The sequence below is a fragment of the Dermacentor silvarum genome, chromosome 11 (genome assembly GCF_013339745.2).
Source record: "Dermacentor silvarum isolate Dsil-2018 chromosome 11, BIME_Dsil_1.4, whole genome shotgun sequence".
Classification (NCBI taxonomy): Eukaryota; Metazoa; Arthropoda; class Arachnida; order Ixodida; family Ixodidae; genus Dermacentor; species Dermacentor silvarum.
This window is the reverse complement of record NC_051164.1, coordinates 42,341,956-42,356,582: the sequence shown is the minus strand read 5'-3', so window position 1 is coordinate 42,356,582 and position 14,627 is coordinate 42,341,956. Positions and strand designations below refer to the sequence as shown.

The following is a 14,627-nucleotide window of genomic DNA, read 5'->3' as shown; positions in this document are numbered from 1 at the left end:
AACAAGACATGCAGACTGCCAGGACACGATGAATGAGCACAAGGCAGGCTAGCAAAAAGCGCTAGCAAGTGCTTAATGATGCGGACTTCAGCATCCATTGCCGCTCTCGGTCTGGGTCTTGGAAGACACCCCAATTCGTGTCTTCCAACACACTTGCGGACTTCAGCATCCATTGCCGCTCTCGGTCTGGGTCTTGGAAGACACCGATTCATGTCTTCCAAGAGTGCTTCCACTCCGGTCCATCTATCGCCGTCATCTTCCTGGTACCTTCACACTGGCAGCCACATCCGGAACCTCCTCTCCCCAAGAATGAGGGTAGAAAGAGAGTCGGGCAAGCATATATCGGCACACCTCAGAGCGGGAAAGGCAATGGATTACCACTGTTCCCCAGACTATTCAAATTCAGTGTCAATGCTGGCGTCGCTTATCACTTCCTCACCGTTAGCCACATCACCACTGTCGATACTGACAACTTCATTTAGTTATTTTAGAAATGCTGCCATCATCCATTAACCTTCAGGTTGAAACCAGCCATGCAGCTTCCATGTCACCCTATGGCTAAAGATGAACAATGCCGGGGTTGCTGTCCATGTGCTACTCAGAAACTTCACTTACAGTGGAATCTCGTTGATACTATCTTTGCGGGAACCAGAAAATAAAACGCATCATCGAAAAATTGTATTATCCAAAGCAAGCTGCAAACAGTAAGAAAACAGGCTTACTTGGTCACAAACTCGCTAGCAAAGCTTCTAACAGGCTTACTTGGTCACAAAGTCGCTAGCAAAGCTTCCTGTGGTGTCGCGCAAAACGCGCAATAAGTGGAGCAGCAGCACTTGAAATCACACAAACTGCAGCCAACACACTTTTATTTAGCAATTTTAAAACAGCTCGTCAGTTTTCGCTGAACTTTCTTTTTCGCAATGTTCGTAAACAAGTTATTTTGGAAGTTAGAAAAAGAGAGGGCCCCACCCACTCAACCTTCAATCCCTTCATGGAATAAACATTTACTACTAACTACTTAGAAAAAGAAACCGCCGTTTCCTCACTCAACTGAGCATTTGCGATGAAGCCCCGAAGAGTCTAACGACTAATGTCTAACGCCGCGAGTCCATCGCGGGCAGTTGAGCACCAGTCGCCGCAGCTGTCAAAGAGCAGCGTCACACAACGAGCTATATGACTGTCAGACGAGGGCAAGCACCTCATTCAGTCACGTGACTGCAAAAGAATATCACCTGAAAAGAGAACGAAAACAAGCGCAAGCAAAAGCTGACGCGAGCGCACAATACTACGGAACAAGCGGTCTGGCTGACACAAGATGTGAATACGAAAATAGCGGTCGAGCGGGTCCGCATGACACCAGTTTGCAGCGCATACGTCACTGAAGGGGCAGCTCTCATTGGTCTCATTGAAGGGGCAGCTCTCAATTTAAATTGCTCCAGGACTGATCCCTTCCGTGGCATGAAAAACCTGCTTCGCGGCTGGTTTTGTGGCGCGCATTTTGCCACTAGTGTGTCCGGCTCTTAATAGGTTGTTCGTGGGTCATTGGAAGGTAATTTACAGTCTCGTATACTTGAATATAAAGCTGCGAGTTTCAGAACAGTTTGCAGTCATATTTTACAATTTCAGGTGAAAGCACTATTATATCAACTGCATGAGAGAGAGAGCGAGAGGAAAGGCAGGGAGGTTAACCAGAGGCGAGTTTCCGGTTTGCTACCCTGCACTGGGGTCGGGGATATAGGGGTTGGAAAGAGGGAAAAGAGAGAGAGCGAAAAGAAAACAGGAATAGGTAACAGAAAAGGCATTCCATTGCTCCTACGGGGTGGTGGCCAGGAAAAAAAATAAAACGGATTATCCCAAAAAATGTTTACACAAAATCGTATCAACGAGGTTCCACTGTAATCACAGACACTTTGCCACTTGCAGTTTGAATCTAAATAAATTGTGATTTCATGCACCGACCATGTGCTCAGCTGCTATTGACCCTTTTCGCGGCGATCCCGTGGGCGCTGCCATGTTTGATCACGTGGTGACGCGTCCATTGCTTGCCTCAACTGCCTCCATCGCCTCCTTGTTTACAATGGAAGTGTATGACGCCGGCGCGGCTTAGAAAACCTCTGTTTTCGGAGATATCGTAGACGGTGACAAGGTGAATGACACGAAGCTTTGATCACAGCTTCAGAGAACATGCAAACGCGCTTTCGGAGCTGATTAACATATCTTCAAATGATGCAAGCAACGTATATAGTGCTTGTTCTAAAAGCGGGGCTAAATATGTATTCCAATCTATGCAAGCTTTCCGATTATGAATTCAGTCAGGATTAGTGTGTTTTGCTCTCTGTTCTTTATACGGCAAATATTTTCAACCAGTGGCTTGTCAGTTTCTGACTCGGTGAAGTTCCTCAGTGCGGCCACTATCTGATCATTTTCTGCCTAATCGCTCGAGGGTGTGCTCAGTTCCTATAGATTTGTTCTTGCTGCGCACAAGGCTTGAAACGTAGCTGTTTTGTACATTGTAATACCTTGTAGCAAATATATATTACAGCTAGTAACTCGCTTACTCTTGTGGACCGTCACGAAACATTCAGCTTCGACCATTCGTGCGCTATCGATGTAGCACCGTCACTTATTGTGCGTATATAGTGCAATAGTGCACATATATTCAAGCGTGCGCCCATTCACTTATTCTTGATACGTCGGCGATAGAGTGGGCGTGAGTTTTCCTGCCATTTGGGACAGATGTGCATAGATAACGTGCGCGAAACTTACTATGACAGGAAGCGGCGCTACTCACTCCCTTTGTCATCGTTTAACGAGTGGTACTCACTCTTTCCGACGTTCTGGGGATGAAGCCCTTTCTTTGAAGGTTAGCGATACAAGGCTGGCGGATGAGCAAATTTCTATATCTTTGAGGAAAGCCGTACATCGCGAAGTGCCGGTAACACGTTCGGACAGTTGCAGCAGCGGTCCGCGAACTTGGCCACGCAGATTCCTTCTATTCCTTAACATGCCAGTCACTATTTTTGCAGCCAACTACTGCACACGCCTTCAATCTACATGATTCAATCTAGCATGATTGGAGCACAGTGTGTTAGCGAAAACTCAGTTGCATTTCCGACAGCTGATCGCACAGAAGCAAGGTAGAAGCGGTAATGGTTTCGTATTCGTGCGCGGTCGCTGAGGAGAGGTATGGCGCGCCGCCGGGAGCGCCATCTCGTTTCTCTAAAACAAACTGCTCCGCGAAAAGGGTCAATACACAATCATTATCACCGACCAGAACAAGCAGAAGACAGTCGCTGCAGCAATTTTCAAGGGTGCAACGAATAATTGAGGAAAGAAAAAGTTTTAAGGTTTGGTCGACAATGTGTGGGGGTGCAAGCATTATGCAAGTGCAGGAATTGCGCTAGTAAATACGGCATATACTTATGATGAATATTGAATATAAGGAAGGCATTTTCGTATCGGATACAACTTCGTTATAACGAGGTGCGATTGTACAAAGATCACAATGTTCTTGTCAATAGAATTCAAACATAATTGTAAATTACAGTCAAGCATCCTCTTTTTCGAACTCCCTAAAGGGCCACAAGAACGTCCGAAAAATCTGGAAGTCCGAAAAAAACGAATGTGTCTTTTACTGCCTCTTTGGGCTCAAATCACCACAAGCACGTCCGAAATAGCTATGACGGCTTGCCATACTTATTAGGCGTAGCAGCGCTCGTATTGGAACAGGAGACGGCAGGCACATGCGTGTATAATTAAGGAATAGATACCGTGTCCTGCGACAATTGCCCCTTCCCTGTCTTGGGATGCTTCATCGCAGTATTTCGCGTATGCTCCACTGCGTAACACTCCTGTATTGAGGCAAAGCTGACTTTCGGGAACCGGCAGTATGCAACGCGCCGCGCTTGCCGAGCTTCAAAGACATTGGCAAGGATTACAAAGGCGCGAGTTGGCGCCATTGCTAACAGCGGCGCATTCTTTCAATGAAAAACGTGGCACTGAACAGCAAGAAGCATGGTAGTGAAACTGGAAGTAGCTAGGCCTAGCGTTGCGGCGGCGGTGGCTACGGCTGCCAGCGTATGTGCGTGCGAGAGTGCCGGTTCGAGGAGGCGAGATAATCAAAATGGTAGCGGTGGTGCCAATGATTAATGCCGTTTCGGACCTGCGGTCATGGTAAAAAGTCAGAAAAATCGGACCGGCGAAGGTTTTTTGCGCCGGAAATTTCAGACGTTTATATACATAGACCTTATGGGGTACGTGGCTGTGCCGCGAAGGCGTTCGAATTATCGGGCACGTCCGAAAAATAGGGTGTCCGGAAAATCGGTCGTTGACTGTACTTCTAAATTCAACAACTGGTGAAATGAGACATTTGCCATGGATCTCCATAAACAAAAAATACAAAAAACAATACAGCTTTGGACATGTTCAACAAATAATTTTAAATGCCACATGCAAACGTCTATGCTAATAAATATATGCAATTGCGGATACAGTCCATCTAAATTTTTACATACAAGCTAAAGAATAAAATCACCGTGAGCCAGTGAGCCTCTGTACAATATATACCGGGTCTACATAAGAAAAGCATAAAAATTACACCGTACTGAAAGCTCTATACACTTGCGTCAGATTTCACTTCTATATAAGTCAGATAGCACTCTGAAGTGCCACAGAAAATCATCACATAAATATATCTCTACAAGGCCATTATTAACATGTTAAATTAAGTAAGAAACTTCATAATTGCAATCACGAGAAAAAGTCTTTCAACGTTCTTGTTTTGTCAGCACATGCTTTCTTCGTTCGAGACGTTTTCTTTGTCGTCGTTGAAGCAGTTCGTTTCCGACTGGTGGCCATCACTTTGGGAGACGCTGTAGCGACACGCTCAGCCCGGCTCAGGTTCAGTGCAACATGATAGTCATCATGCTCTTCTTTCTTCCAGACCACAACAGTCTTTCCGCACTGTTCACATTTGTGCAACAAACTCGGGTCTATCGACAGATGACCCTCACTTCCCCCTACACCGCCCTCTATATCCCTATTGGTGTCAATAAAGCACACAGCATCGTCGAATGAGGTAGGTGGGGAAGTCTTGTCAGCAGTATCCACGCTTCCAGCAACAGTCGAAGGTTTCGGGCTGTCTACATTCGAGAGGACCGAACTGCGTGTCGAGTCGTCACTGTTCTCCTTAAGAAAGGCAGGCCCAGGCAATACATCAGCATCGCACAAATTTCGGCTCTCGTCATTCGAAGCATCATCGATGCTATTGACAGAAACGCCGATTTCTGCATTTGCAGTGAGCACTGAGCTGTCGACACAGGAAGCTGCTTCTGCATCCGCATCATTTTTGGTCGTCCACATCTTCTCAAAGTAGCTCAGTTTTGGAGCCTCTGATGTAGCCTTTTTTGCACTCTTTTTAGACGTCTTCTTAGTCTTGGTTGCCGTCACCTTGACACTCTTTTTCGGAGAAGTCGATGACACCATGACGGGTAACACGCGTTTCACCTCTTCCACACGATGTTGCTCTGCCACTGGGGGTGGTGAACCATCACTTCGCTTCCTAGGATCTCGGGGGCTTTGGAGGATCATTGCGAGCTTTGCTGAAAATGGAAGGGTGTCATTCAGCTCCTCCTCTTTCTTGGGTGTTACCAAGGAATGTGATGGTGTTGGCCCCTCGTTAGTCTCATGCCCTTTGCCCTCGTCCTCCGATTCTTTGGCAATTTTCTGGCCTTTCTGCGGCGTTGTGGGTGGCAGTGGTGCCGACGTTGGCTTCTTGGGCTCGTCAGCCTTCTTCGACTGTCGCACAAGGAACTTGGAGATTTCCTGAGATCCATCCTCTAAGCTGTCCCGAAACTTTGTCGCTGCTAATGAGACGTTTGTCAACGGTGGCGTCCTATATGGAGAAAAATGGGCATCAGTGCAAACAAAGCAGTTAAGAACAGACACACAAATTAATTTTATTATGATAAAAATTTCATGGTTTTCCTGCTTTTCCTGAATTGTGCAAACAGCCTCAACGTAATGAAGTCACAGATTCAGTTGGTAACTTCATTATACCAATAAATGTGCTATATAGGTGACAGAGAGAGCTTGATGAAAACAAATCGCACGCCTACACCTCTGAAACTGATTATTTGTGACGTTCTGTTGTGCTGAATACCACTGATTTCTCAGTTTAATAGTGAACCTGTGCTTTGCGGCAATCTTTTATGTATTGCATAGAAAGTGTTGCTTTTCAGTTTTCCTTCAAAATACAAGAGGGCTATCCTAACTTTATGGCAGATGGGTTATTGCACACGAGCGCTGCATTCTTCGCCACCAAATCAATGTTATGGGAATCCTTGTGCTAATGTCAATCTCATTTTTCCTTAACTTACAAAACATTAATCACCTTCAAGCGACAAACCACTTTATTCGCGAGCTGTTCAAGACTATTCTGACCTTTCAATTGTGCAGAGATTCCATGTTTTTTTAAAGATAAATTCTCGATATGATATGAAGCACTGTAGAGGGGAGCTCCAGGTTATTTCTCTTCTTACCGCACGTAGCCGGCGCGGCCGCCGCGATGACAATCCCAGGTAAAAGAGCAGATACCAAGTGCCACCACGGCAGGCCCTGTCCTTCTCTTCCACCGAAAACACTTTCTCTTGTTGTATTGTAAGGTTTTTCACTTGGCATGAAGGCGATTTGCAAAGATCAGGAGTGTAATCCTGTTGTTAGCAAAGATTTGGAAATCTGGAGGGTCACGGTAAGATCGTGCAATGCTCGCTCCTCGCCCCTCTCGTTCACCCGCCGTCCGCACAAATGTGTGCAACCGAGACATGACACTTTTGCGTCCGCCACGTAAATCCGAAGCTAGTCTTGTGACGGATTGCTCGAAGCTACAAAACAAATAAGAGACCGATGTGCGCCTACAAACGGTGTCGGGAACGAGAGGTAGCCACACTGTGTGTCTCAAAGATGGCGGCCATGAATAACTTTGCTGCCATCTTGAGCACTCGCCTTCGTTTCTGAAGCGGTTTGTCGGCTTTGTGAGTGTCACGCAACTCCTGCGAATACATATGCGTTGATTTGGCGCCAAACCGTAACTTTAGTCGCGAAACACCTGGTGAGGCAGCGCCGATTAGGCCCAATGGCCTAGGCAGTGCGGCCGCGAGAAAAATTTGCCGCTGGCCAATGTGGTAACGAGCCACAAGCCATCGCGGAATGCTTTCTGCTAACATGTTCACAGGGGTGGCTCATGGGTGATCGGTCCCGAGATTATGCGTGCGAGTCAGATTCACAGCTATTGAAGCAGCAGGAAGCTCACCGCCGCGTATCCAGCACGATCCGTGTGATTATCTGTGGCTGATCAGTTTGATCTTCGCAAATGCTTTCAGACTTTACAACGCGCTGCTTTTGTCCTCTGTCAATGTTGCATTATCTTTGCGATGGTCCTGTCAACCCAGACGAACCTTGTACCAACAGAGGCGGTTCCCGTTGACGCATCGCCGTTCTGAGAATAGTGGCGTCCGGGCGCTGTGTGCTATCCCTGCATCGGGTCGATGTCGAGGAGAGCACGCAATGGCAAAATCAAATTATGGCGTTTTACGTGCCAAAACCACGATCTGATTATGAGGGCACGCGTAGTGGGGGACTTCGGAATAATTTGGACCACCTGGGGTTCTTTAACGTGCACCTAAATCTAAGCACACGGGCATTTTCGCATTTCACCCCCATCGAAATGCGGCCGCCGTGGCCGGAATTCGATCCCGTGACCTCATGCTTAGAATCCCAACACCATAGCCACTAAGCAACCACGGCGGGTGGCACGCAATGACAAAGTCTACTACCGTGTCAATTGGAGTGGCCCATTTGCAGCGCCCGTTTTACGTCGAAAACGAAGTGCATGCTCACTTGGGCGGTATTGAGCACGAGGAACTGAGCAGCGCACTTCACATGTAGCACCATGTGGATCTCCTACACTGAATATACAGAATATTCGAAAAATCTAATAGTAGATGTTAAATTCGCAAATTGAATTATTCAGACGTTCACTATTCGATTCGGAAATACTTGAGTATTAGTACACCCGTATTTTTTCTACTTAGCACCAATGTTGAATTACGTACGTTGACCTGTGATTCGCTAATATTGATTATAAATAAGTAAATAAATAAGTTGCAAGGGGCACAAGCTACGGGAAGCAGAGATGATGAGGTTTAGAGTAGTGTTGTCATCCTATTTTTGTCAAAAATTGCTGTACACTGAGTGCTGTGTAAGCGGGGGCATTGTTTTGGTTCGCAAGCCACTTGCCCGAATTCCACAGACTGGGGTGTTTTCTTCACCCTTAATTACGTAACCACTTGGCCCCTTCAACGTAAAAAATGCTGGCTGACTGTCTGCCCTTGCATACAAATTTAAAATAAACAAGCAATTTTATATCAAAAAATTTAGAGAGAACAAAACTTGAAGCACACACATTCTTACATTCTTTTCTGACGTTCAACACTACAAAACCAACATAGATGGCAACAAACTCTCAAAAGAAAGCAATGCAGTGAGCAGGTAACACTTTACACAGAGATGCTGTTTGGCCAACTGCTGGGAATGATAGTGTAGTATGTGCGTTTAGCATCATGCGTCGGTATCGGCTATTCTTCCACCTCAGTGAAAAAAAAAAACAATTCTCGTTACTTTTGAGTCTCCCCTTGTATTGCTGGCCGACATCAAGTAAACAGGCTCTAATTATGTGCATTGTAGCCCGAATTACGATAGACTGTCTATAAACGTGTGAAATTTGCACAACTTTATTCCAATGGCCATATTCAAGTGGACATAAAAACAGGCTGATGATGATGATGTATCCGACACTCCACTGTGCAGAAGACAAGGTGCTAGGATGGTGCTTTGCGCATTTTCTCAAAGGTCATTATATACTATGTCATTTTTTTATCTGTTTATGTGCTGTCAGTAATGCTTCATTTTTGCATTAAAGAATTCACTCACAGGCCTGAAGCCCATGTACAATTCCCCTACAGTCAAACCCACTTACAGTGACACCAGTTTTAACAATATACCAGTTATAACAATGAGAAGCTGCTGCACTGTCAACTTTTTTTATGTTTTCTATGGTGAAATAAGCCGCTTACTACCAGTTTAATGCCCGACATGTACAATGCCCCCATGCCGCATTATTGGTTATAGCGATGAAGTCTGGCTACTGGGTGTGTGTGGCGAAAGGTAATGGGATGCAAAATCCTTGAAGAAAAAAAAAAGGAAAAAAGTTGCAGTGGCTTAGCTCGGCTATGCCAGGATATACGTAGCGTTAGCAAAGGTTCAGCTGATTATTCTTAGCTTTCCTGGTTGTCTAGATTGTCAACGATTAGCTTGATTGTTAGCTCGGCTATGCCAGGATATACGTAGCGTTAGCAAAGGTTCAGCTGATTGCCAGGCAACTACTTCGGGATCCGATGAGTCAAGCTTCTCCGTTCTTCTGCGCTGTTGAGCAGCATTTGCGCTCTCCTTCTCCATGGCTATACCACACTGGCAAACGCCAGTCAGAAGCGCAGCGGCTCCAGCGACTGCACAGCGACTGCACAGACGGCGACTGCACAGCGAGCGCGCGCCGGCGCCAGTGCGTCAACCACGGCTACGACGTCACTCCTCTGGAATGCGCAGACCGGCGGCGGAGAGCGCGAGAGGTGCCGGCTCCGGTGGCTCCGGTGCGCAAGCCGTGTGACATCACTGATCCTTGCGCATGCGCAGCACGGCTCTTGATGTGCCGCGCGAAACGGGCTTGGCTAGGCCAGTGTAGCTAACGCTACAAAAGACATTCGAGCCGCTGCACCTGCCGCACGCTGTTTTCCAGTCTTCGCCGCCTCGCAAGCCTCGTGCACCTCTCTCCCGTCGCTCTGCCACCCGTCCGAACGCGAATGGGCTGCGCCCAAAGCTCTACGCTGTGCCACGCTCCGAAACATGAATGGACCGCGCCAACTTCACTGACAGCGCTGTTCCCAGATTGCTCGCTGGCCCCTCATTCTGTGCAGTTCTGCCAACGGATTAAGTCGCTCGTGCTCGTCTTTGCTGATTCCGTCAAAGTCGTTCCTGGCCACGCGATTCCTCAGCCTCATTTGACTTGCCGCCGAAACGGAAGATGGCTGACCCACCTGCTGATCATCGGCAATGCATGACGTTGCCGGTGAAAAGAATACGCACTGCTACAGATTTAGAAACGGAATTCCTCTAACCAGGCGATCGTCGCGAATGCGCTTGCATCGGATAGCGATGGCGACAGCGACGACGGCAGCGATGACACGGTAGGGCAGGCTGCCTCAACGTCATCCTCGCAGGAGGCCCTGCAGATAATTCAGTCCCTCTGGGGCTTCGTTTTCGTGAGGGACCTTCTGCTGCACTATGTGGAGCACTTGGGTGCCTTGGAGAAGGATGTCGGCAAGTTTCGTGCAAAGCTAGCTAAGCTGACAGACATAGGGTTTTCTCGAGCAAGCCAGTGAGAAGTGCATGGTGAGATGCTTGTGGTGATCTCGCCCCAGCGTTTCTTCTGAATTTCTCAAGCTAAGAGGCTGCCGCGGCAACCTTCTCACATTTTTTTTAAAAGGCAGCCTTTGGGGCCACCAAAGCGATGCCTCGGTGAAGCTCGCATGTCACTTGCCGGCCATGACCCCTCTTTGCAGTTGTCATAGCAGTGCCATTCTTGAACGGCGATAGCCGCGGCGTGTTACACTAGATCGGAGCGCACAGGAAGCAGACTTAACCAGTTAAACGTGTCAACACAATCAGCAGCCGGATGGAGGAAGATGGTGGGGAGGGGCACTGGCCTCCCCACCATTATAGTTTTCTCACGACAGCTCTGCCATCCCCCTATTTTGCTTTTTTTCATGCAACCCGGTTATAACAATTATCGGTTATAGCAATGGAATGTTCGTGGCACTGGAATATATAAGTGAGTTGGACTGTATTGACTGCCTACACTACGAGCAAAGAAAAATTGCTCTTTTTACAATGCTGCCAGAACACAGCATGTCGAACGTTCCGTCAAACAAGATAGTACCTTCAGCAAAGTGGTCAGTGTAGCAGTACGGACCGAACGCATTGAAAGTGAAATGAAGGCACGTTGAGCATGTCTCCAAAACTCGTTCAATTCACCTAAAGCTCAATGTCTGCTGCCTTTTCTTGGCCACAATACAATGTCTGCTGCATTTTCTTGGCCACAATTCTATAGAACCAGCAAGAATAAGTAGCGTCCACAAGTGTGGACATAGCGCCTGAAGGGGGTAGTCGAAAAATGCCAGGAACTTTCGCTGGCTGCCCTATCTGTGAGCCACATGAACCTGTCTGCACTGCATGCCATCCTTACTCACCAGGTGTCTCTAGATGCTCCAGCAGTTGTATTCAGCTTCATCACAGTGGCCAACGCATCCTTCATAACCCTGGCAGCGTCATAGGCGATCAGCTGGCAGGACCGTGAAGTGCCACCTTCCTGTCCCACTTTCCGCACACTAATCACCAACAACTGGGCAATCCGGTGGTTCTGCACGCATTGAAAGCAATTATCTCTTTACTGAACAGCAGGGATCAATATAAATGGGAACACCTGAGGCTACTTGTACCAAACATAAAAAAATGTGTTGCAGCATGGTATAGATCATTTTATTTGCCATTCATGGGTGCCGCCATGTCAGGCTTTTACCCAAACAATATCTCGGCTTTCTGTACAGTGAAATCAAATTAACATGGCCACGAAACACCGAATGCGTCCATACAACCATTTTCATTCATACAAATCTAATATAGTGCCATGCATTTAGTCGTTTACAGGTAGGAAACGAATCCTTCCATAAAATAGTCCATACAATATCCAAAATAGTCCATGCATTTAAAAGAAAAAGTTACAATGCACAGACTGTTAGAATGCAATCGGAAAAAGCAAATTTGAATGAGAAAAAAAAAATTTGTTGCATTTGAGAGTCGGCGACGAAAGATAGTTTCATGCCGTGTCGACGATATCTTTACATCAGTGGCATGAAGCTAAGCCAGGCACTCTTTCATATCCACTCCGCCCCCGTGGCTGATAGTGTCACCCACAGCGGGACGACGCTGCCATGTAAAGCGCCAGTTGAGCGAATGCTTCGTCTGCCTTTCGCTTTAACGCGTCTCCGAAACACGATATTACGCAATCTCTAGTACTAAATGTGCACATGATGCCACGCCATTTTGGCACGCCCACTTCTTGCACGTGTAGAAGATTACATCTAAAACAGGATGCGTAGGCTGTGTATGGGCTCAGCTGCGCCGACAGCCACAGCAGAAAATAAGAACCCCCCCCCCCCTCACGCGCTTGATCGCGTTACCACGAGCACGTTCCCAGCCCCTTTTCCCTTTGCTCGCGCAGGAAGACGGCGCTTATCAAGCCACCATCCTTGTTGGCTCACCCTTGCACACTTTCAGTCACAACCAAAGCATACAGTGCGCGGCACGCGATTTGAGAGGTGCGTTTGCAAGTAGCTGCTTGTAGTTCAGCCACTTGAACATCTGCATCCACGGAAATTTCTATTTATTACCTCAGTATTCCTTCACGGCGGCAGTGAAATTTCGTTATATTGAAATCGTGTATAAACACTACAGTCAACGGCCGATTTTCCAGACGCCCGATTTTTCAGACATGCCCGATAATTCGACGTCTTCGATAATTTTTATTATCCCACCTCCTCGAACCACCAACCGCAGCCACGCTAGGCCTAGCTACTTCGACGTTCACCACCAAGCTTCTTTCTGTTCGGTGCCGTGTTTTTTATTGAAACAATTCGCTGCTGCTAGCAATGGCGCCAACTCGGCCTTTGTAATCCTCACCAATGTCTTGAAAGCTCGGAAACCAAAAGTCAGCTTCACCTTAATACAGCAGTGTTACACAGTGAGGCATACGCGAAGTATTGCGGTGAAGCATACCAAAAGTGGAAAGGGGCAATTGTCACGGAACACGGTATGGATTCCTTAATTACACATGCGTGCACCTGCCGTCTCTTATCACAGTACGAGCCCCGATACGCCTAATATGTGCACTCGCAGGCCTTCAGAGCTATTTTGGACGTGCCTGTGGCGATTTGAGCCCTTGGGAGCAGTAAAAGGCATGCATTCGTTTTTTCGGACTGCCCGATTTTTTTGACGTTTTCGCAGCCCCTGGGAGTCCGAAAAATCGGACGTTGACTGTATTCGTTTTATTGAGGTTCTAAATGCACGGAGAATTTCGTTATATTTAAGTTCGTTATACCCAGGTTTAACCGTACTTCCACGAGATACGAAAAGGACACAATCAAACCCCTTGTTAAATATCGGCCAATCTCTATTACCGTTGATGGCACGCCCAAACTCCGCGATTGTCCAGAAGTCGCCGTACTGCCAACGTTCTATGACATTTATCTTCCTGATGATAGACTTGCAAGTAGTCCAGCAGTGCAAAACGATATCCATTGGCATGCTGGTACAATCAGCTCTACAAAAAGTCGGAAAGACTGTAGCCGATGATGTTGTGCTCTGCTCCGATTCTGCCTCCTTTCAGCATTCTGAATGCGTTTTTGTGTGGTTGGTGTCCCTGTTTATAATGTGCGACCATTCAAAACACACAAAAAAATCACATACAAATTTAAGATAATTTGAAAGTAAAACAAAAAATAAACACTGACCAACACAAAATTTTTGAAAAAAAAAGAAAATAAACGCTGGATGGCATCCACCAAAATTCGTCTACTTCCGAAGCATCGTCTATACAGGGTGTTTTTTTTAGCTGCACCAAATTTTTTAAATTAGAAAAATATATATCTTGTTCACGTTATCTTTACCATTCGAGTGCACCGATTGGCGGCCTCTAGATACAGAGTAATTTCCGCACTTAGGTGCGTAATTAGCAAAGTTACGCTAATTAACTTTCTAATTATCAACAATAGGTGACTACAGCAAATGAGTACTTTGGGGCCCGTCCTCGACACTACCTATCCCAACGATCAAATTTTCAATAGCGGAGTTCATGTGAGAGCTAAGCGACTAATTAGTTCCCCCTGGCAGGCTCCTTGAAACTGAAACTGGCCGCAAAAAGAGCGGCGTTGTCGTCGATGTCGCCGCCCCCCAGCTTTCGTCACGTCTCCGACGTCACCGCTGGTCCGGCCCGCGAGCAGCTTGCGTTATCTCCTTGCTATCTGCGGCGTTCGCCGTCCACGCTACAGACTGATATGACGCCACGCCTGTAGTATCTAAAAGCCCAAGGAGCGGGGTTCGCGCTACAGCGCAACTTGGCGCCGACGGAATGACGAAGTAAATTTGGCGGCCCGCCGGCGTTGAAGCGTTAGGCCAACGCCGCAAACAGCAAGAAGATAACGCAAGCTCCTCGTTGGGCCGGACAGCTTGACGTCGGCGACGTGACGAAAGGCTGGGGGGCGTCGACATCGACGACAACAGACGCTCTTTTGCAGCCAGTTTCAGTTTCAAGCAGCCTGCCAAGGGTAACTAATTGTTCGCGTATCTCCCACATGAACCCCGCTATTCAAAATTTGGATCGTTGGGCTAGGTAGTGTCGAGGATGGGCCCCAAATACTCATTTGCTATAGCCACCTATTGTTTATAATTAGAAGTTAATT

The 14,627-nt window shown here is 47.1% G+C and overlaps 1 protein-coding gene across 2 annotated transcripts in view; it reads right to left on the bottom strand.

Annotated features, from left to right (window-relative positions):
* Positions 1 to 757: 757 nt before the first annotated feature.
* LOC119433792 (DNA polymerase eta) overlaps positions 758 to 14,627 on the bottom strand; it is a 60,942-nt gene continuing 47,072 nt past the window's right edge. The window contains exons 10-11 of one of the 2 annotated variants that reach the window (XM_049658161.1): positions 11,361 to 11,530; positions 758 to 5,893 (exon numbers count right to left, since the gene is read on the bottom strand). In XM_049658161.1, coding sequence (XP_049514118.1) covers positions 4,750 to 5,893; positions 11,361 to 11,530 — 1,314 coding nt within the window. In that variant the 3' untranslated portion in view covers positions 758 to 4,749. The remainder of the gene's footprint in view (positions 5,894 to 11,360; positions 11,531 to 14,627) is intronic. The other variant, XM_037701052.2, reaches the window with a different exon arrangement.